At 41.2% G+C, this 24,831-nt stretch overlaps 1 protein-coding gene across 2 annotated transcripts in view; it reads left to right on the forward strand.

Annotated features, from left to right (window-relative positions):
• Positions 1-24,831, forward strand: part of ASAP2 (ArfGAP with SH3 domain, ankyrin repeat and PH domain 2) — a 326,350-nt gene that overhangs the window by 277,999 nt on the left and 23,520 nt on the right. For both annotated transcript variants that reach the window (XM_089672021.1, XM_089672023.1), the window contains exons 14-22: positions 8,653-8,819; positions 12,993-13,126; positions 14,996-15,090; positions 15,846-16,035; positions 17,085-17,170; positions 19,012-19,127; positions 19,553-19,620; positions 20,922-21,035; positions 22,696-22,948. In XM_089672021.1, coding sequence (XP_089528147.1) covers positions 8,653-8,819; positions 12,993-13,126; positions 14,996-15,090; positions 15,846-16,035; positions 17,085-17,170; positions 19,012-19,127; positions 19,553-19,620; positions 20,922-21,035; positions 22,696-22,948 — 1,223 coding nt within the window. The remainder of the gene's footprint in view (positions 1-8,652; positions 8,820-12,992; positions 13,127-14,995; positions 15,091-15,845; positions 16,036-17,084; positions 17,171-19,011; positions 19,128-19,552; positions 19,621-20,921; positions 21,036-22,695; positions 22,949-24,831) is intronic.

Consider the following 24,831-nt stretch of genomic DNA (forward strand, 5'->3'; position numbering starts at 1 on the left):
CGCACCTCTGTGTTAGCCTATGTGGCATTTTAAGGCATATTAGAAGAGGGGCATATAGAGCAGGGTTTCTCTTGAATCCTATGGTTCCTCTAGAAGTTCCTAGGAGTTCCTTGGGCAGTGAGCAATTTCTGCCTCTCAGATAAGTTCCCACTGACACCATTGATCTTATCAATATCAAATCCGAACAATAGATCTCGATGTCAAAACTCATATATGTGTGAAACAAGTAGACCGAGACAGTCAACCTAAAAAATAAAGAAAAAAGGGGGTCATTGTAGGAAGAGAAAGCAGAAAAAGTGGAAAAGAGGAGAGAAAACAAGAAAGAGAGTAAATTCCATACTAGAAGAGAGAAGGGGAAAAGGTGTGTGTTTGGGGGGGTTAGCAAGGAAGAATGTCACCAGCACACTGAGGATCAACAATATTAGACCCATATTGGTGATCCTTTGTGTGCTGGTGACATTCTCCCTTGCTGATTCTGTTCGGTTCCAGCCGACGGTCGCTGCAGCACCCAATTATACACACAGCCATTTTTACAGCAGGAACATGTGTGTTTGGATTGTACACTTGTGTTTGGGGGGGTTGGCGCAGGGGACCTCTCGTGGCACAGGGGCGGAAAAGTTCAAATATCACGGAGAAGGTGAGGGTGGCGACAGGTGACCCAAGGGTTCCAGATCTTGTCGAATTTCATGCGGCTGTTGGTAATGGTTCTAGTCCAATGTTCATTGATATAAAAGCCATCCAGCCTAGTTTTGACTTAGGAGAAGTGTTTCTTCCAAGCATTAGCGATTTGTCAATTTAGAGGCCAGGAGTACATAATGTGCCAGCTTAATTTGATTTTTGGTGAGATTTGGAGGTTTGAAGTGTAGGAGAGTGAGCCATGGGTCTCTAGATAGATGAACCCCAAATAATTTGTAGATGAGGGCAAACACTTTAGACCAAAAACAACCTAGCATCAGGCAGGTCCACCATGTATAGAGGACATCTCATGCTGTTTGGCATCCCTTAAAGCATAAACCAGAATGTCCAGGGATTATGTGAGTGAGTCTGGTAGGTACCATATACCACCTGGTCAGGACCTTTATAGTGCAAGCTGTAGTGGTGGACCAAGTCCAGGACCATTCTTTCCCAGTTTTTTGAGCCATAGGTCTGCCTCCCACCCAGGGGCAGACTGACCATTTGGAAACTCTGGCACTGCCCGAGGGCCCGGGGTCAGTAGGGGGCCCCATGATATGCCCCTGGTACCTTTTTCATAGACTTTTTTGAGTTTGGGCAAGGACACGGGCCCCATGATCCCCTATTGCCTGGGGACCCCATGAGTTGTCAGTCTGTGGCTTACGTATGTATTTGCAAATGTGTGCTAACTAAACCCCTGTTTTTAAACGCATGTTTTTAGATAGGTTAATTTGGTTTTTTATAGTTGGCTGACTGGCTGACAGTTTGAACTGGCTTTCCTTATCCCCCTTCATTGATAAGGTTGTATATATCCATGTTCCTTGCCGTTTATAGCCGTGATTAGATTGGGGTAGGCTGGCAAGCTGAACTGGATACCTTTTATTATTGAATTGCCACATAGTGACGCCCCTCCATGTTCACTGTTTAATAAGCCAGTTATAGACTTGGGCAGATGATCAGTTTTTTTCTGTTTTTTTCTGTAGTTGTCAGTCTGCCCCTGCTCCCACCTCACCATGTAGGTGTGCCTAACATTGGAAGAAAGACTGTTGCAATGCGAGTAAAGTATAGAAATCAGTTTAGGCATTACGGGTGTGTGACAGCAAATGGGTTCAAAAACTTTACTGCTTTTTTTAAGCAGCATTTCTCCAGGAGAAAAGCCTGTCAGAAAAGGGAAGCAAACACTCAGTGTGCATGAGGCCTGTATTTGATCTACTGTATATACAATATTTCTTTTCACATTCCTCCATCTAGAGGCATATCCATGAACTGCAGGTTGTAAATGGATACACTAAACAACTTTCATCTACTTTCCACTTTATTATAAACACTTGTATTTCCTGATAAAATGCAAGAATCATATTTTTGAGTAATGTACTATAGCAGTGATGGCAAACCTTTTTGAGCCCGAGTGCCCAAACTGCAACCCAAAACCAACTTATTTCTTTCAAAGTGCCAACACTGCAATGAAACCTGAATATCGAGCTTTTGGTTTAGAAAAAACAACTCGTACAGTAGTGCAAACTAATTAACAGTACAGGGATGACCAGAGACTGCGGACAGTACAGGGATGACCAGAGACTGCGGACACAGTACAGGGATGACCAGAGACTGCAGACACAGTACAGGGATGACCAGAGACTGCAGACACAGTACAGGGATGACCAGAGACTGCAGACACAGTACAGGGATGACCAGAGACTGCAGACACAGTACAGGGATGACCAGAGACTGCGGACACAGTACAGGGATGACCAGAGACTGCGGACACAGTACAGGGATGACCAGAGACTGCGGACACGGTACAGGGATGACCAGAGACTGCGGACACGGTACAGGAGATGACCAGAGACTGCGGACACGGTACAGGAGATGACCAGAGACTGCGGACATGGTACAGGGATGACCAGAGACTGCAGACACAGTACAGGGATGACCAGAGACTGCAGACACAGTACAGGGATGACCAGAGACTGCAGACACAGTACAGGAGATGACCAGAGACTGCGGACACAGTACAGGAGATGACCAGAGACTGCGGACACAGTACAGGAGATGACCAGAGACTGCAGACACAGTACAGGAGATGACCAGAGACTGCGGACAGTACAGGGGATGACCAGAGACTGCGGACACAGTACAGGGATGACCAGAGACTGCGGACACAGTACAGGGATGACCAGAGACTGCGGACACAGTACAGGGATGACCAGAGACTGCGGACACAGTACAGGGATGACCAGAGACTGCGGACACAGTACAGGGATGACCAGAGACTGCGGACACAGTACAGGGATGACCAGAGACTGCGGACACAGTACAGGGATGACCAGAGACTGCGGACACAGTACAGGGATGACCAGAGACTGCGGACACAGTACAGGGATGACCAGAGACTGCGGACACAGTACAGGGATGACCAGAGACTGCGGACACAGTACAGGGATGACCAGAGACTGCGGACACAGTACAGGGATGACCAGAGACTGCGGACACAGTACAGGGATGACCAGAGACTGCGGACACAGTACAGGGATGACCAGAGACTGCGGACACAGTACAGGGATGACCAGAGACTGCGGACACAGTACAGGGATGACCAGAGACTGCGGACACAGTACAGGGATGACCAGAGACTGCGGACACAGTACAGGGATGACCAGAGACTGCGGACACAGTACAGGGATGACCAGAGACTGCGGACAGTACAGGAGATGACCAGAGACTGCGGACAGTACAGGGATGACCAGAGACTGCGGACAGTACAGGAGATGACCAGAGACTGCGGAAAGCACAGGGATGACCAGAGACTGCGGACAGTACAGATGACTGCTGACCTTTGGGGAGGGAGGGGGAGCGGGTACCTGAATTTGACAGGTACCCGCTCTTACTTCCGCAGAGTTTTTTTTTTATCTTACCTGTTCCTTTATCCAGCCGCGCGCTGTCTTCCCGGCTTCTGTAGTGTGGGCGCTCGTCGGACAGCCGGATGCCCAGTGCGCATGCGCGAGAAGCGCTGCGCTTTGTGATTGGTCCGGCGGCTTCTGGGATCTGTCATGTGTCCCAGGTACCACCTTACCATTCACAAAGAGCACTGCTTCTTGCGCATGCGCACTTGGGACCCGGCTGTCACGCACACTACAGAAGCCGGGAAGACAGCACGCCGCTGGATAGAGGGACAGGTACGGTCCCACTGCAGAGCTGAGCGGCCGGCCCGGTATTCTGACACGACGGCGGTGGAAATACCGGACCGGCCGCTCTATATTCGCTCCATAAGACGCACTGACATTTTCCCCCCTTTTTTGGGGGAAAAAAAGTGCGTCTTATGGAGCAAAAAATACGGTATTCTCCTGGCGTGCCCACAGATAAGGCTCGGCGTGCCGGCTGTGGCACGCGTGCCACGGGTTCGCCATCACTGTACTATAGGCACTTCCTAGGAATATGAAAAAATGTGCTTATGAATAAAAAAATTGCAATTGTATCCAAATAGTCCTTTTTAATATATGATACAACAAGACTGCTTCCACCACAGTATACTGCAAACACCATTACCCTTAAGGTCTTGTAATGCGTAAGAAAATTAGTGTTTTTGTATACCACTTATAAGTATTAGTTTTCTTTTATGATAAAGCCATCTTCTAGAACTCTGGTGTTCACACATTTTTGGGAACATTGTGCCATTGGATTGATAGAGTGATCCTTTTCGATAACAGAGGCACGCAGTGGCTCAATGAGATTTTTCCATGACTGCTTTATGGTCTCTAACCAGTTCTCATCATTGAAATAGATCATGAGCACTTCTTTTTCTTTGACACAGCAATTATTTAGTCTAGTTTCACACCTTTCCGGTTTCCACTTTGCAGAAACGCACAGCAGTCCATTTAACATGATTTCCTATGGGACAGGTTCACATCTTTGCGTTTTCACCCGATGCGTTTTTTGGAAAGGGTCAGGGACTTTTCTAAATGCAAAACATTGCATTTTAGGTTCTATAGACTTCAATGGAGATGCTGCAGAAAAGTATGTAGTGGGTTTTTGATGCGTTTTGCATTTTAATCTGCACAGCAACAAGTAAAAAAACCCCAGCAAAAACAAGAATAAAACACGTGCAAAAACGCACTGCAGAAACGGATCAAACGCAACCTGCAGAGGTGTGAACCTAGCCTTACAGAAGAATTCTAAGTGGTCATAATATCTTGGGCTGTTTATTCACTATAGTGCAGCCTTTATTTAATTCCCTCAATCTTCATAGGGAAAGCATGTTGTACCAAAAAGACCCAATATTGTAACTTCTAGATCAACATGACCAAGGTTCCCTCTCTGACTTTTTTCTATTCCTTTGGGGTCATCTTTCTCATAGTGGTTGATACCAAAGTCTGCTTCTCTAACACCTAGTGTCATAAATGGAGCTACTGGAATAGGGTTCCTTCCTCTATGGAACACACACTAAAAGTGACACTGTCCTGGACAGGGATATCAGGGATTGTAATCTTTCGTTTATTTGTAGGAATACAGCCTGTTAATAAATGGAACCTTCTGGAATACTCTCTGCTTTTTCAGAGGTCAGACATACTTTGTTATGGTACAAATACAAACATGCAAGGCATTTAATGAATTTCCAAACTTTCACAACTCTTATTTTAAATGCATAGTTTACCATGTTCAACAAGTCATCTCAGTGTTGCGATGCTGACTTTGTAACAAGTGGAATTCCATACTTGTGATCTAACCTGTCCTACAAGTTGAGGGAAAAAACAACTGTGTTTAAATAAAACAGGTGGAGCCTGTCAAAATCATTGTGGAGCCTGGGAGCAAACATTCTGTCAGGTCTGTTTACCTAAACTTCATTAATGTGTCAGTTTGAAATTAAAATTCAGAACTTGGATTATTATTTATTAAAATGTCCCTAAAATAGACACTTGGGAACCCTGAACCAAGAAGCCCTCTGTTATGTCAACTTCATGGCTGAAGTTGATATTTGTATAGTAGAGCATGTTGGATTTTGGGGCTCCTGGGGCATTTAGCAGCTACTCAAAGGGGTAGGCGCAGTATTTGTAGATGACCACTATACGCTTATAGGGGCAGTTGGGTAAGACTAAAGGCACAGCAGATTTTCTTTAATGTGCACTTGTACAATACACTAAACTAATCTTATACATTGTTTTTCAGCAAATCCAGTGACTACATGTCACTGTTAAGTAAAGGGTTTCTGCTGCGCCCTAGGAGTCCCAAACATGCCAATTTAGCTTTCCAGAAATGTACTCCTAGGTTTACCTGCATAGCACTCTACAGTGCAATACAGCCACCTCTCATCTGTTTGCTTAGACACTCACTTAACCCCCCTGGCGGTATTCCCGAGTGTAGCTCGGGGTAAAGTTTCAGCACCACAAGCGGTAACCCCGAGCTACACTCGGGAATACCCTGCAGCGTTGCTCCGGGATCTCTTCTGCACTTACCTTGTCCTGCGCTCCCGCGATGTCCCTCGCGCAGCGTCCCCGGCAATGTCCTCCGGCCGATGCCGGCATCTGTCTTCCGGGTTCCGTTCCCTGTGACGTTGGGACGTAACCGGCGGAAAATTTAAAAATGTCAAAAAGTGACATTCACTAAATACACTAAAATCACATAGTAAAACATTACTGTATCAAACCATTTCACATACATTTTGTCCCTAGTGCTTTGTCCTGTGCCCTGCCTGCATTTTTACTGTTCTTTCTGCCTGGAAACTGAGAAACGTCCATGGCGTCCAAAAAGCGTCCCTTTAGGTCAAAAGCGGTTTTAGACCAGCTAGAGAACAGCGATAGTAAATTAGAACCACTTGCAGAATTGAGTGATGATTCGTGGGGGATATTCGTCATCAGACACTGAAAATGATTTTGCGACTTTGCTCAGTGATGTGCGAACTTGGTGCTCTATTTCAAATTTCAGTGTTTTTGGTTTGATTACATTATTGAATTAAATGTATTATATTATTTTTTATTAAATTATAATGTATGATTTTGTGTTTCAAATTTTATCATGTTTACTAGACTCTTGTTCGGAGAGATTTCAGTGAGTTATTCCTAAAAATTACAGGCCAACAAGAAAAAAAGACATTTTTCCATGCAAAAAAATTTACTTTGAGCACAGAAATACTGACATAATCAGACCGCTAGGGAGGCTACAGTGGTTGTAAAGTCAGAAGTTTTTTTTACCTTAATGCTTTCTATGCATTAAAGTAAAAAACCACCTGGGTGCAGCTCCCCCCTCAGCCCCCACATATACTTACCTGAGCCCCATCTAGATCCAGCAATGTGCATGAGAGTCGTAGCTCTCCCGAATTTCTCTCTCCTCATTGGCTCACACAGCAGTAGGAGTAAGTCACAGCCAGTGAGTCAATGAGGAAAGAGCGGGGGGCCTGAGCCTCTGTGTGTGAATGGGCAATGTTCATTCACAGGAGCGTGGCTTGGGAGGGAGCCTGCCAAGTTCCCCCATAACAAGAGACTAGAATCAATTTAACATTGTAAGATGTAGCGTCTAATGGTAATCCGGAAGATGTCTGTAAAGATTCAAGGATCCTTGGAAGCAGCAGAGGTACTTCGAAGTTAGTGATTTAAATACAAATGTTACATGCTCAACTAACATCAGCACCACAGACTTGTAAGGGAGGAAAGCTGATGTAAATAAATACACATGTACACAAGCCCCGAGGTTGCTTTTAGGAAGTCTTCCAGCACCTTTGTTGTTCGAGAGGGCCATAAACACGATCAGCAGTGAGAGTTTGCTTGTTGGGCGTTATCTGTGCATGTGTGCCCTATCCCCTTACTCTTTTGTGACAAGGAAGCAATCAAAGTTCCTCATAATCCTAACTCCTAAGTATTACAGGAATAAGGTTTCCCAAAGAGAATCAGACTTTCTCCTTCTGTCATTCTTGGGATGATATCCTCCTTTCTGTAGACATTTTTAGAACTTCAAACCAGTTGGATATGTATATTGTATTCTGCATAGATTTTCAACCAAGCGTTTTGTAATATGCCTCTGCAACTAGGTTTAGGATTATTTGCTGTAGCCCAGCATTAAACTACAATGCCATAAATCTCCGCCAGCAGAGATTGGTGGACACTAGGGTAAGAGCAGTGAATAACTAACCCGAGTGTCTCGTCTACATTCTTTATTCTTTTCTGTAACTTGCTGTTTTATGGTATACTAGAGATAATAATGATGCCAAGTTTCAGAGAACCCCAGCGTCCCTGCTATCTGATGTGCCGTACAGAGCTGCATTCATCCAGGCAAATGGATGGGCCTGTAAAGACAGTGAGGTTTCTTTGTTTAATGGATTTTTATTACATTTTAAGAATAAAACCATTAAGAGGAAACACCAGGGCAGAACAGTTTGGAAACATACTATCCAGTACATGTTAGTGTAAATGTTATGTTTTAAAGATACAGTATGTACAATACAACACAACTATATACAAAGGTATAAACGGCAAAATGGAATAAGAATCTAAGGAGCAGAATGAATTCAGTGTGGCAATAGAAAATGACTTGGAATCTGTGGGACAGATGAGGCGGAAAGGGCGGCCCCTAGAATTTAATCTCATGTGATGGACACCTTATTGGTGAGATGTATTTTAGTTCTAAGAGACTATGATCAAAGTTTGATGGTAAGTACTTCTAGGGTTCCCGGATATCCAGAAATGTGTTTATTTTGTCAGTAAGTTAAGCTTCTATTCTTCATGGATCATAATTTGTGTTTTTTGGCCTTTCTTGTTGTGAGGTTTTCTAAAGCTGCAATAGCCACCAATCCCTCCACTCCCCTCCCTATCCCCCTCCTTATCCCCCTCCCTGTCCCCCTTTTCCCTCTCCATCCCCCTTTCCCCTCCCCATCTCCCTCCCTGTCCCCTTTTCCTTCCCCCTCTACCCTTTTCCCTCCCCCTTTCCCCTCCTCGTCCCCTACCCAATCCCCCTTTATAATGAGGCTCACAAAATTCTGTCTACATTATATAGATGGATGTCCGTGCTCCAGAACAGCAAAGAAGAAGCTCTAAACAATGCTTTCAAAGGTGACCACAGTACAGGCGAGAACAATATAGTTCAAGAGCTGACCAAGGAAATTATATCTGATATCCAGAAGATGCCGGGAAATGATGTATGCTGTGACTGTGGAGCAGCAGGTATAATTAATTGGCTAAAAGTATATGTAAATCCAATAACTTAAATCTCATGTAAACTTTAAAACCAGGTTTAGTTTGGGCAAGTGAACTTTAAATAGTTTCTTTGGACCAAACTATTTCCTTCACTAACATGCAGTGGCTGTGTGCACTGTATAAACTGTATGTTGCAACAGCTATATACAGTATACAGCTCTGTCCCACTCCTGGAAAAAAATTGAGTCAGGGTGAGCATTGCTCAGCCATTCACAGGAGGCTTTGTGTTTTATGAATGAGCACAAGGCTTCCTCTGACTGGCTGAGGTGGAAATTGTGACGTCATTCACCTTCCTCTCCATCTTAAGATTAAGTCTTGCTTGAGAGCTTTTTAGGTATGTTATCATGGCAGGACTAGGATATGAGCTATAGGTGAGTTGGGTATGAAAGTCTGTTTTTCTGGTAGAGGAGTGACAGACATGTACCAGAAGTTGATATAAGAGGTGCTAGATTTCTCTGCCTTTCAAATGCACAGAACTTTGTTTCAAGTGACGTCTAACCCTACATGTATCCATTAAAATGCTAGTACCTAAATGTGCAGAAAGGAAAGATTTTACACTTCTAAATATGCTAAAATTGCAGGACACAGACTACCAAGCTTCTGCTTTTCCAGTATGCTGGAAAAGGGTACTATGAGGCTTTCTGGTAGCAGTTACTTAACTTAATTGTTTAGCCTCTTCACGCAATTAGTTTCTTCCAGAGGATTTCATTCATGCTTGGCTGGACACAGTCCAGAGTCTGCATAAAGCTCTTTATTACTGAGTGCTGACATTAATGTTAACACCACCTCTCCAGAATGCCTAATTGAATTTCTAATGAAAGTACAAAGTGCCTGTGATGGCTACATGCAGCAGAGGAAAAACATCTCTAGGCAAATGATACAATGAGCTCATTGCGAAAATGTACAAAATCATTTCCGAAGAAGAATTTTAAAATTTCCCTTAAAAGTCCATTCTTGCCCCAGTCTTTAAAAGGTGGAACTACAACTCCTAGAATTTATGGCTGTATGTAAGTCTTGGCTGGTATTCCACATCTCTGGCCTGCTAATCGCATATGTTTGGATCTGAATATGCATTTACATTATCTTAAAAGTACAAAATATGAGTTACAACTGCCTAAAAGTAGAACTAAATCATAAAACGAAGCCTTTAAAGGTATGTGAGGACACTTCCAGGGGTATTGAACACAGTAATGAGGAATGGGGTTGTTGTTAGAAATCACTAGAGTACAGCAGGGGACCAGGATACACCCCAAATCATCGATTTCTGAACAGAATTTAGATGGTGAGTACCCTAATTAGAGCAGAAACAATTGAGTACTGTCTGTGAAACATTTTTATTTGCACTAACTAAACATTTTTCAGGACAAGCTTTCGGTGTGTACCCCCTTCATCAAAATCCAAGCTGTACTAAAGCTGGCCATAGATGATTCGAATCTCATCCAGTTCAGCAGGGACTAGTCAAGATTCAAACCATGTATGGTCAGGCTTCTGTCCCAGGTTAATCAATCAATCAACTTGGTTACAACCAGCCTGTCAGACTTTACATGCAATTATTGCAAGCGGCTATTATAGCCACTAGCAGTAATCACTGTGTTCTCCCAGCAGGAGGGGGAACACAATGGCTCCTTGGGAGGAATTCCCCTATCAACACTGTGTTTCCGTGGTTGCAGGAAAGTCACTCCATCTATGGCCGTCTTAATGCATAAAGTTTTAGCAGGTGATTAATAAAACGATCTCTAAGAGAAAAAAAACCACAAACATACACAGCAATGGTAATTAAGGTTTGATAGCTGGTAAGATAAGGCAGGGATAGGGCTATAGAATTGAAGGGGGGAAGCCACAGAGGTTTGAGTAGTCTTATGAATGTTGAATAGTGATTAGTCAAATAAAATTATCATTCTTAGTTCAAAAGCTCTCCTTTCCTGAGTAGTTTTAAAGTTCCCTTTAGAAACCAAAGCATTCAGGTGTCCCATAATGTGGTCTGGTTGTGAGAAATGATGTCCTACAGGTGTGCATAAATCACCCTCCTTCTGCTCTTTAGGCTACTTTCACACTACATTATCAAATACTTATGCAGTTTTGCTGGTGTTTTTTTTTTTGCCATTTCCAAAAACGCACATAAACCCACAGCCACTGGTGCATTTTTGATACATTTTTGCTGTGTTTTTGATGTGTGTTCCATTCATTTCAATGGGGTGGGGAGGTGCATTTTTTTTTATGGCACCAAAAATGCAGCAGGAAAGATTTAAAAAAAAACAGACCTGCAACTGACCAGTGTGAAGATGTTCATAGGATTTAATGGTCATGCGTTTTTCTTCCATTTTTTAATCCCAAAAATGAAAGAAAAACAGATCAGTGTGTGAGTATCCTAAATGGTTTGTCTTTGCAAATGTATTTGTGCTTATAATTTGCATCCTTTTTCACCTCAATCTAATTAGAGCAGAAATTGGTGGTACTGGCAGTGGGAGATGGAAGTTTTTATGGGAGAATCTTTGTCCAGGTTTTTATTTTAGTGACCAAATGACTTTAAAATTCATTTGTTGTTGGTAAAGTGTTCTGGGAACACCAGTTCTTGAACCTGTGCAAGTGGATACTTTCTGCCCATTGCAGGCCTCTGGCTGTGATAAAAAGAAATATAGAATATTGTGACAAGAAAAGTAATCCTGCCATGGAGAACCTGTAAGAAGGTTTGCAGTATTTCCTTAGGATTAACTCATTATATTCTATATTATTCCTATACTGTACAGCTGATTGGTTGTAGTGTCAATATGGATTGTCTGAGTCCATGCTTCCTTCACATACATATATAAACAAGGCCCATCACTACAATTGCTGATGAGTCCTAAAGGATAGATTGATTGCTATTGAATTGCATTTCTATACTAAAAGGTGAAAATAAATGACATCTTTTTATTTTACAGTTTTAGCACATTCACGTACACGATCACACATTCTTGTATCAGCTGAAAGCTTCTCACCCCTTTCTTATTTGTGATTTGCCATGGTAGGCTCTATTACACTAAGCTGCGTGTGACCATGCTGAACCAATTTGGAGATTGTGGTGCTGGCTGATAAATGTTGACAATGTACATTTCTGAGAAGCAAAATGGAGTAAACAAGCTTTGTGCCAGTAAATTACTCGCAAATATTTTTCTACAGTAGATGATGGCATGTAATGCATGGATAAGCATCTAGACATTTTAAAGATCTGTTATGTTTAGGTGACAAGTCTGTTTTAAATGGACTGTGAATCGTACATTCCGATCTGATTTGGCTCATTGTTATGAACAGTCATGGATATCTGTAAAATAGATGTACATACATTTTCAAAAGAGCTGATATGGGAGAATCCACCCAAACCCAATACTCTAAGCAGAATTCCAGTTTCTAGGAATGAACTATAAATAAATAGCCCCATAGTGTAAAAAATATATATAAAGGCAGGTATTGCTTCAATCATCACCTCCTACTAGTGCTGTCTCCTACAGAAAGTCAACTTTTAGTTCAACATCTGTCCACTTCTGGGTTGAATGATGGCCAGCTTCATTCATTGCAGTTCTTTTGGGCCCTGCCTATCATTGACACTGGGGCTGTTTCGCCCTGTCAGCCTGGGCTTACAATACCATACTGCAGACAGCAGCTCAGTCCTGAAATTATACAGTACATGACAAGCCGAAAAAGAGCTGGATTTTTTTTTTTTCCACCAGAGCCTCATTCTGCTGGATAATTAAGTTAATATATAGAGAGTGCAATAGCAGGGGCACTCTAAGGTAGGTGGTGAGAACAGGGCTAGAAACTATGGTGCAGAGACTTACCACTGGAGTTCCCAAGAGAGATATAGAACTGCAATTTTATGTATTTAAATATATACATATCTTTACACATTTAAGCATATCTAAATGCAAGCATTTTTACTGATCATTATGCAGGAACTTTTGTTCCCAAAAACCCTTGTCTATATGATCAGTGTAATTTTTACAGCTGTGTGCATGGAGCCTATAAATGAGAATTATATTGTATAGGTGTGGATAAATAGTTGTGATGTTCTTAGTACACTTTTACAAAGTCTTTTAGCTCTTGCTGTTGTCGTTTTAATGGTCCTTTTAATGAAAACTGAACTTTTTTTTTTCTTTCCTTCAGACCCTACCTGGCTTTCTACTAATCTGGGTATACTGACCTGTATTGAGTGCTCAGGAATTCACAGAGAGCTCGGGGTGCATTACTCCAGAATACAGTCCCTCACACTGGATGTCTTGGGAACTTCTGAACTGCTGGTATGAGACAGTGATACTTCCATTATTATTACTGTTATTGGATTCCTAACCATTATAAATGTCTGCATTTTTGTAATTTATAGATATGAAACGACCCCCTGTAAGGTCCTATGGTATATCTTGTAAATTACACCGTATAAAGGATAATGTAGTCCCTTCTGTAAGGATAATAAATTTGTTGAGAAGTTCAGTGAATATGTAAATTCCAATTCAGACACTCGGGGGACTTCGTAAAGGGTGTCGAGACACTCTTGGAATTCTGTCAGGTCGCAGCATCAAAAGTGCTGGAGCTTGTGCCTGATTCATGTGCCTGTCAGAGACCACTACATGAATCTGTCTACACGAAGGTCAGAGTGTCAACACTGGACACTCCTTCCTCAGTGCTTTCACTCGCTTCCTCCCCAGTCGCTGCGCCTATCATACTGACAGGAGCATGACTTAGGAGTTTCTGGGTCGGGCAGAGCCTGATGGAGACCTGAGAAATTAGTTCTCCATCAGGTCTACTTTACTTTTGATTGACAGAGTATGGCAGTGGGTGGATCCATAGCTGCTGTTCAGTCCATTAGCAGCTGTCAGTCAAATGTGAAAATGGACCTAATGGGGAACTAGTCTTAGTTCCCCATCAAGCTCCACCCATCCAATGATAAGTGATTTAACAAATATGGGCATTGCTGTTTTGGGCAATTCCATTACCTTTGTTTATATTTTAGCTTTCGGCTGGGGAATCTCCTGGCTGACCGTTAAATGGGGAGTTGGTCTTAATTATGTCTAGTTTCCTAACTTGGCGGTAATTTGTGGCTGTCATAACGACAGGTTCTTAACCTCTTTGCGCCAAGAGTATGCAAATATGTGGCCTCTCGGCAGGTGGGCCTTAATGCCCAGAGGCTGCATAGTTGCATGCCAAAATGTAAAAATGTCGAGAGCTCATGCCCTGCGTGCTCCTGGAACAGTTACTGGCGCCTAACGAAAAGGTTTTTGATGCTGAGAGTCAGGGCAAGATTTATGATCATGTGACCACCGTGATTGGATGTCACAGCGGTCACATGATCGGAAAGCTCCTTATCGCTACTTGCGATCGGGAGCTTTCCGATAATGTGACCGCTGTGACAGCCAATCACGGTGGTCACATGATCATAAACCCTGCCCTGACTCTCAGTATCAGAAACCCCTTAAAGGGCCGGTAGGCGCTGGCATTTAGGAGTTAATGTGGCAGTAGTAAGAACATATTGAATTTTCCACAAATGCCAGTAACTGGCACGTATGCCTGAATTAGGTGCAGGTGGTTAAGGGATATACTGCTAAAACCTGTTATTAGGGCTATTTTGATTTCTCTTGACAGTGTTTCATTAAATGTCACAGAACACTCATACATTTATAGAGATTTAGATGATGATGGACGTTGCCCAGCCAGAAAGTGAGACAGGCCCCAGCTTCTTGGATTTTTCCACTATTGGAACCCCGATCTTGCTCGCCTGGGTTGTATTATAAAGGAGTCTAACCAGCCTTGGCATATTAGCATCTAATTTTTAATATGAACAGTTAAGCAGGATCAGTGAAAACTCCTTGTGGGCAGGCACAACACTGGGGAATTTGAAGTTGAGTTATGCCTCTGCAATCCTTTGAAAATACTTTGTAGTCTGTTATTAAAAATATAATTAGTCTAACAGCTTTTGTAGGACTGGTTTTTGTAGTGATTGGTGCAGGGTGTTTAAAAAAAGTTGCCCTTAAGACATTTGAGGAGCAGTACATTTGGGTATATAATTCATTTACTTCCTCCTTAAAAACTGTTGAGTGGATTTACTCTTCACTGATAACTGTTTGTCACATTTGCTGAACTTGTCTTTAAATGTGTTAAAATTCTCTTTCCAGCTTGCCAAAAACATTGGGAATACAGCATTTAATGAGATCATGGAGGCTTGCCTGCCTGCTGTCGATACTGTGAAACCTGCATCCAGTAGTGACATGTGAGTTACAGTGAGATCAAACTCGGATAAATACCCAAAAATCTAGTGTTTCCATATCTGCACAACATATGCCTAACAATTTGTTATAGGAGAATGTAATAGAATGTTTCTTCGAGAATAGCCACTTTATTTGAACAAATAATGTGGTATATAAACCACTCCCTTCCCCTGCCCAGGGGCCAAATCAGGGACCTAGGGTTGCCTGTTGTCTGAGGACCATGTGGGGGCGCATTGCGCTATGTAGTATAAAAGTTCAGTTAGTCTTTAAAGCACACCTACACAACCCCAACTTGATGCACCCAATTTTCACACATATTCAAAATAATAGAAATACTAATACATATTTCCAGTGCTTATTTTTAGTTCTTTCTACATAGTCTACTAGCGAGTAATTTTTAGGTAATGTTTTTACATTTTACATATAGGCTGCATTTAAAGGTGGGGGAAGGGGCTGCAAGTCTGCAGAAAGGATTCACAAGACTCTTTGAAGTTCAAAATACACAGAGCCATCACTTTATCAGCAAGTTTCTGTTCCATTGAGTGTACTATGCATTGAGGCCTCTGGGGTTGAGTCTAAAAGAGCCATATCATTCATATCTTGGCAGATCTGAACTATGTCCTCTACCCTGTGTTTGGGCTTGCTAGAGTTTGCAATGCAACAACATTTGGAAATCTACCGGTTGCCCATAACGGATACCCTTGTATCTGAGTTCATAATTGTTACATAATCAACATTGTACTTTTTTTTTCTTCAGGAATGCTAGAAAAGATTACATTACTGCAAAGTACATTGAGAAACGATATGCAAGAAAGAAATATGTTGACCATGCATCTAAACTGCACGGTCTGTGTGATGCCGTCAAGACCAGAGACATATATGCACTTGTGCAACTGCACGCTGATGGTGTGGACCTTACAGAAACCATTCCACTAGCTAACGGGCATGTAAGTGCACAGACCTTTCATTTTCTGCAGCTGTATAGCTCTGATATATTCTGCATCCGTTTATACCATTTGTATCAGTCCCTACAAGTCTAATTTCTCCAACTCATCCAAACATGCACTATATAGTGCAGAAATAGCCTACTAGTAGCCACATATACTTTTTTTTAAAACTTTATTGTACAGGACACAGGAATCCGTTTTGTAGGCCATGGGATTTACGCTGCTGCCTTTAGGCAATGGGATACTGGAAAAAGCTTGCTGGGTCCGCCTCTATAGTATTTATATAACCGTGCCCACACTCACATGGATCATCCTTTATTATAGCTAGATTTCCTATTTAATTGACAAAAATACTTTGCAAATACTGTCACTTCATCAATAGGTGTTCCTGTGGTGCATTGTGGTTGGTTCTTCCTGAAAAATAAAATGTTATTTGGGTAAGGGTAGTGCTGGCTCCAGAACCTTACTACTGGATCACGTTCTCTATAGTAATGTGGCTTATAGTGGGGAAGGTGGTTCTGGATACTCTTAAGACTGATGTTACAAGAATGCAGGTTAATGGACTGGCGAGCCCAGAGTTGGGATTTAACAGAATACATAAAGATAGTTGTATTAGTCCCTTCTTCTGAAGTAGTTGATAGTGTTATGTTCCTACAGTAGTCTCAAAGTCACATTATAAACACACTAGAATCTTCTCACATGCAAGTTTAGCTACTAGAATGATTTTGGACTGTGAGACATTCCAGCAGCGCATTCTTACCCTGGACTGAAACTCTGAGAATGTTAACCTCTTAGCCACTATGCTACCACCTATACATGAGAAAATGAGTAGAAAATCTGTATTAAAGGTTGTGTTGTAGAGTTTGAATATTTATTGAACATAGTCGGTGAACATCTACCACTGGTATTGCAGAAGTTTTGATATAGAACGCCCACTGTATATGCTATATTCCACAAAATTAAACAGACTGCACACAATCACTATCTAATATGGGGTCATTGTATGGATAGTCTGGATAAAGGTGGATTATTGTGGTTTTATTTTCTAGGAGCATGGTGAGACAGCCCTACATCTAGCTGTGAGATCGGTAGACCGCACTTCCCTGCACATAGTTGACTTTTTAATGCAAAACTGGTAAGTATAATCCAGCTGTAGAATTACATTCGAATTACAGCATCAACGCAATATAAGACTTGCAGGATAATTACAGCAATAATACCTTTAAGTGGTGATAGGCACATTAGATCTGGGTGAATCATGCAAAATGTTTGCAGTCATTGGAGCATATTTCAAGTATTACCTGTTGGATATTGCTGCTACCAGTAGTTGCTGTGCAAGCAGGATGCGAGAGTTGGGTAGTCCCAGCTACAGAGAGAAATCATTCACATCAGATTGCAGACAGCAAAGTGTTGACATATGATTTGCATATGCATTGGATATGATTTGCATATGCATTGGACATATGATTTGCATATGCATTGCACTGTGGCTCTCATTTTATAGACTTGAGTAGGACCACTCAGGGTAATGTGCAAAGCATGCAACTTCCTGGATTTTTCCTAATACAACACAGTAATCGGGTCTATAGAAAACGTTTGTTTGTCCATGTAAGTTTGGAGCAAAATGCATGGCAATGTACCTGAGAATGAGCTCAGGGTTACAGGCTTGCATGCGTACCATCTAAATATCTTACAGATATTTGTGTTTTTTATGTATTCTATGGTTTCAATCTTTTAAGTATTGTCAGTTATATTCTAAATGTCTGTAGAGCAATACTGAAAATCTGTGGGACTTTACATGTACTGTGAGGAGAAATCCAAAGAACCCAAAAACATTTTACAAAAAAAAAAACATTTTTTACATGACCACTAAAAACTGGTCCGACCTACGTAAACATTTGTATCAAACTTACCGGTATATATGGACAATATGGCCACATTTCATGGGTTTGTAGCTTCCTCAAGACTACAAAACAAAAACAAGATTGATTGTGGAACTATAGATTCAAAGAGTATTGTTGTATGTGCTGTATTGTATCTTAGTCTTGGGGAAGTGCAAATAGCATTACCTTTTGAGCATAACCTTATGAGCACACTCACAGGTAGTCCATGACATTTTGTATACAAATGATTTTATGTATGTGGGACCATGTTTAGCCATATTTAATGGTCATTTAATATAAATGTAATTTTATTGTAATAATGTTGTTTTGGGGTCCTTTGAATTTCCTTGAGAGCACATATAGAGTTCCAAAGATTATTAGTATTGTTCTACGTGTTGGCTTGGATGGGATGGTGTCTTCAGGGAATTATCATGTACAGTATATTGTAAAAATCTGAGGTTTCCAGTATTTTCTAAGGCTAGATTGTATCCTAAAAGTGTATTGTGCCTCATTTTGTTATAGCATACTTACTTTGTTGATGTATACTTTGGCTTCATGCACATTGCAGCTGATTTTTTTTTCTGCCCCTAAATGCCCCTCTATGTTAGCCGATGTGTCCATGCAAACATAAGCATTTAGGGGCAGAAATCTGAATGCACCAAATTCGTGTTCAAGAGAAGAGTGTTTGGGCAGAAAATGTGTGTAAATGCACCTAATCAATAGGTGCATTTAGCGCTTGAGCTTTCATTTATTTAAATGGCCAGAATATGTTAATATTCTGGCCAATGACATAAATGGGTGCCCAAACGTTTGACGTGCCTTAACATGTCTAAACACATTTTTAACTCTGCTTTTCTCCTATCAGGAGAAAATTCAGAGGAGCCTAGTGTGCATGAGGCCAAATTCATTCTTATGATGATAAAAAAAGAGGTCCAAAAGGGATCCTTATTGCTTTTTCTTTGTATTTGCGTGCCTTTTAAATTTCTGAAAACTATCTACTGACCATTGTTTTTTTTTTTTTTATAGTTTATAGTTTCTTATGTTTTAATTTTTGTGTCCATTTCTAAACATGATTTTTTTTTTCTCTTCAAAGTGGTAACTTGGACAAACAGACTGTGAAAGGCAGCACTGCTCTTCATTATTGTTGCTTAACAGACAACGCTGAGTGCCTTAAATTACTACTGAGAGGCAAGGCTTCCATAGAGATTGGTAAGTCCCATCCATCTACTGGAGCGGATTTATAAACACCAGAGCACAGAACTCCAGAGAGTTAACTATAGCAACTGGATAGATTCCTAACCTAATCATAAAGAGGAAGGATGTTTGGTTGCTGTGGGCAGCTATTTCACATTTCTCTTCTTCAGTTTTAGCAAATCGGCCCCACTCGCATATACACATCTTTCATGTTCTTCCATTGGCTTTTACATTGTGATTTTCTATAATATTTGAAATCAACAGCCAAAAATGTTTGTTGTACTGCTTAGGATTGTGACACAGAGCTAAATATCCATTTTATCTTTGGTATGGTAATGCATTATTTTTCAGTTGAAATAGGAAAATGTGATTGCTTTCATTAGAAAGTATAAATAGAGAACCTCTGCATAAACTGCATGAGTATATTTTCTGTGTTTCAGCCAATGAAGTGGGAGAAACCCCCCTTGACATTGCTAAGCGACTAAAGCACACACAGTGTGAAGAGTTGGTAAGTCTTGATCTTTGATATTATCATAATATATCCCCTATTTTATCACATCTTTTTGTATCAAGCATTTAAAAACATCAGTTGCTGAGCCGACATGCAGGGATACTTGCTGAGATTTCTCGAAGAGAGTCCCCAATATGTAAGTCAGCTCTTTGACACCTTCTCAGACCTGAGATATCCACTTTGGGCAGACTGACCTCTCAATTCTTGTTAGGTTTTAACCATGCATAGGGTGTTTATTTTCAGTTGTTTTAAAGCCTAGGTGTATCTTAAAGTATAGGTTCACCTTTTGGCCAAAAATAATAAATGCACATTTTTTTGCAGGTAGAAAATGTGCATTAATTATTTTTGTCTAAAAGAGCTTGGAAAGCATTGCACTAACAATCAGTAGATCGCTGATGCCATGCAGGTCTCCTGCATGGCATCTCCTGGAAGCTCCAATGAACTACCACAGCACTCCACAGTGCCATGGTGGTTCATTGAACATTACCAGCCGACAGCTGCTAAGACTGCCGGGACTTGTAGGCACTCATTCACAGAACTCTGTGAATGAGTGACCCGGCCGTGTGGGCGGAGCCCTGCACAGCCTTTCTGTTCTCAAATTTGACAGAGAGTACAGGGAAACGTCTCCCTGTACTACCTGTCAGAGGGAGGTGGGGCGGCTGCAGCTATGGGAACATGTTACACGTTCCATCCTAAAAACTGGTGGAACATATAACATGTTCCCAAAGATGAACTTATCCTTTAAATAAATAATTAAACACCAATTTTTTACAAATAAAAAAATTTACATTTTATTATTTTTTTTTCTAGGAGTTTGTAAAGCATTGCACCTGCTATCAGCAGATCGCTGGTGCAATGTCAGGCTCCTGCAGACTGCCAGTACAATGGTCTGCCTCTATCTCTGATACAAGCAGGCAATTACTGAAGGCCAGGAAGAATCAATGAACTACAAGAGCACTCACCAACGTAGTTTATTGATGACTACAAGCTGTCAGCCGCAATGCCTAACGGTAGTTGTAGTTCATTCACAGAATTAATGATGCTGCCATGTGGGCAGAACCCGCATGGCCACACTGTTTTCAAATTGTGTCAGTGGGGAGAAGGTCCCCTGCTTGCTGTCACAGGGAAGATGAGGTGATGGATGCTGAACATGTTACACCCTGAATAGTGATGTAACATGTCAAGAAAAGTGAACTTATCTTTTAACTTTGAAAACTGTAGACCAGGCTTTGTATAGTAAGTGCATGCATTTTTTTTCTCTTGCATCCTAATTTTCATATTGTGCCCCTTTTTAACAGTTGATGCAAGCTTTGACTGGGAGGTTTAATGCCCATGTCCATGTGGAATATGAATGGAGGCTGCATCATGTGGACCTGGATGAGAGTGATGATGATGTTGATGATAAAATTCAGGTTGGTTTTATTTTGGAATAAATGTTTTAACTTTTAAGTATGCTATTTGGAGTCTGCAAGCAGTGCGTTTTGACACCTCCAGCACAAGTACACTGGGTTGCACACAAAAAGCTGGCTATACTTGAATGTTTTTTTTTGGGGGGGGGGGGGTTTCGATCAGCTGTCTCCTCCTCTGCTGTCAGAATACACGGATTACTGCTGCAGCTGATTAGCTGCAGGTCCTGATCAAATAAAGGTCTTCCAACAATCCCACTAGAGATAAATTGATCATTACATTAACTTCTGTGGAGCGGGAATGGCCATAGATGGATTGAAACCCAGCCGGTCACTGCTGTACCAGACGAATTTCGATCCATCTATGGTCAGCTTTGTTCCTTTCATCACGCGATTGTACAGGTTCTGTGGTTGTTTTAATTGCAGGAATGGTACTAACTATAATAATATGAGCCTATGGTACCTGCATAATTAGATATATTAGTAATTAAGGGAGGAGCTGGCATCTTTGCTAAGCATAAAGTAATCAGGACCTGGTGATAAAACTTGTTCAAGCTATGAATAAGAATATCAATTATTGTGTTCCTTGTGCTTTTCACACTCAGGTTTCTGTTCTTTGACAAGGCTGGTGCAATGTAGCCAGAATGCACAAGGAACTAACATGTTTCTTATATATAGAATTTAATTAATCAAGTGAGCTAGCGCATTTTTATACAGTACATGCAGCCTGTACATAAAATATCTAAGTTAGCACCCTGCTGTGTAAACGGCATCTTCATTTGCCTTTACTTTCCTTCCTCACCATCTTGTCCAGCAATACAGTCTCTGCCACGGCTTCTTCAGAAGTCCTATACAAAATACAATATATATTGAATGGTTGGAACTTGCACTTTGGTAAGCATGCCCCCTCTCACCATTGGGACAGAGCTCGGGTCTAGTTTTGGGCTAATGCGCACTGCATTGTGGGGAGGGTTGCATGTGCTTCTTGTACTTGGAAGTGCCAGCATTTAGTGGGGAAATGGAAAGGACTGGCATTAAGGTTCCAGAGGGTGCCTCCTACACAGCAGAGGGTTTTTTTTTTTCTTGGAGGAGTCCAGCTGGCTTTCCATTTTTGAAAACCTGAACATTCTTTGCACAAAGTACACTCTGGTCATTTGAATATGCATAGTTAGATACCATTCTTTCAGTGCTTAGATCATCACCACATGCCCATCTTTAGTCCGGAAAGGCACACTAAGTTGTTTTACAGGTAACAGCCTTTCACCATAGAACTCACACACAGAGCAATGAGTCAGAGAGCACACTGATCCATTTCTTATGTTTGGCCATGAGACAAACATAACTCTATGAAGAGTTCCAACCAATTAGAATTAGAATGTTTCAACCAATCAGAATTCACTTTGCTTAAATCACACTAGTACAGGATAGATTGGTTGATCTGCTTAGCAATGATCACTTATTTAATAAAACTTTTTCATTCTTAAGGTTGGCGGTGACCATCCATTATAGAAATACAAGCTGCATTTTCTTAAAATGTTTCTTTTTTTACTTGTCAATTTGTATAAATCATTAATGAAAGCAAAACTGTAAAATAGATTGTGTGAAATGCACATCTCCTGTGCTGTTTTATCTGATTCATTTTGTGCTGTTATCTGCTATTGTGCAGCAGCCAAGTCCTAACCGCCGGGAGGACAGACCAGTCAGCTTTTACCAGATTGGACAAAATGCAGGGCAGCCTTGTGTTGCCTCTTTAGCTAGAGATGCAGCCAACATCGCTAAAGACAAGCAAAGAAACTTTATTCCCAGCATCATTCAGAATGACACCTATGGAGCAGTGCTCAATAATAACACACCACCAAGTTCTGCTGGGCCAGGGCCAGCACCAGCACCTCCCCTGCCACCAAGAAACATCGGAAAAGGTAGGAAAACCAAACAAAATGTTGTCAAGTTCAGCTTTTTATCCTACAGATATTTTGTTTAAACCCTGAAAATTCCTTCTTTGCTATTATCTTGGGAAGCTCTGCACAACTAAAACAAAATTATATTTTTTTTTTATTAAAGGTCCAGCTCCCCTTTCTCAGCAGCAACACTCACTGTGACTAGGTTGTTAAAGGCAGTATTACTTCTTCAACTGCTGCTTGGCGATCACAGTCATTTGACGGTGATCATCTCAACACTATTCTGTCAGAGAAATCCCTCTGCCACCTTCTGTCAAGGGGCAAAAATGTTCAGATTGCCAAACTATACCCAAGCAAAAGATTCACTATATAAAGTCTTTTAGACTATTTAATGGGTTAAATTCTGTGTAATGTTTGATTTAGGAAACCCGCTGACCACCTTCTAAAAATGGCAGTTGCATTGCTGTGTCTGGCTTCACTACTGTAAGATACTGACCTGGCTCAAATATGCAGATCAGAAAAGTTAGAGTGAGGCCATAACTCCTTATGTACATGTGTGTTCTGGGTCAGTGAGTAAGAAATTGCTGAAGCCATTAGTCTCACAGCCAGTAAGCTAGTATTTTCAGGAGAGATCAGCAGTGACAGGCTTCACTATTGTTTTGTATTCTATAAGTACAAGGTACCTTGAAGTCAATAATACAGAATAGAAATACCTGAAAATTGTGTAACATTCTGTCAAGGTTTACACTAATTTAGAGATTGCGCAAACATTCTCTGTTGTGGTCACAGTATAGTCCTGCAGTCTTTGTGCTCTTCCACCATGAATGCCAGTGACAGTAGAAGGCAATCCTATTTACTGGCATTTTAAGCTTTATTTATTAACACGGTATAAAGAGCAGTGGTATGGACCTAAACCAAGGCACCAATAAGAAATGTATAAGTATTAAAGGAGCACTATACACAAAATTGTGTAATATGTGAATATCAGATGTTCTGTTTAGGAAAAAATTTTGTGATAATGAAAGGCAAAGCGCAAAGTAATCGGAATAATGCTGATCTACTAGCCATTCCTTATAGTGCAACTCCCTAAATGAGGAAAATGTAAACTAAGGCTAAGTTTACATATGCTACTAAATTGTAGCACTTCTGAAAAGCAATGCATGTTCAGATCGCTTTTAAGAGGTGTTTGACGGGGATGAGGAGGCAATAGACCCCTTTTCCGTCTGTTTTAACCCTGTAATTGTCACGCCAAGGTGCTTAGCATGAAGTTGCGGTGGCGGTACTGTCCATCAAACAATATGTGGATAATTTTTGCCATGGGCATGAAGCAAACATTGTGACTGTTGCATGTGAACATAGCTATATGCTGCCTTTGAAAGACGGTTGGGGAGGGCACTAAAAGCGCAGCTTAAAGCTCCATGCACACGGGCTTAAAAAAACTCAGTGCTCTTGGTAGAAAAAAACCCACAATTTTTAGCAGTTTTTGTACTAACCTTTAGGAACGTTTAACATTTTTTCTGCCAGAAAAACGCTCCCAGAAATGCAAAACAGAAGGGTTTTTTCTGCCTTTAAATGCTGAGCTTAAAAATGCCTCTAGACTACATAATGTGCATGGACACATAGTACAACATTATATACATGATACATTTGTGATCTTGTAATGCCATACCTCCATCCCCTATTTACATATGTTTTTGTATAAAGTATTCACCCATGCAATAAATCTTTTTATGCAAATGTTGTGCCTCATTTAAAGTCCCATGGAAAAATGCTCTTAAAGGGTAACAGTTGCTTCTACAGGCAAAACACTAAACTCCTCTAGAAGAACATTTTTTTTAAGCCCGAGTGCATTGAGCCTTAGTGTGTGTTTAACACCTCCCCAACAAAAATCTAAACAAGCACTA

This window comes from Staurois parvus, unplaced genomic scaffold, assembly GCF_062004578.1.
Source record: "Staurois parvus isolate SC_StPar_1 unplaced genomic scaffold, SC_StPar_1.0 ptg000118l, whole genome shotgun sequence".
Lineage (NCBI taxonomy): Eukaryota > Metazoa > Chordata > Amphibia > Anura > Ranidae > Staurois > Staurois parvus.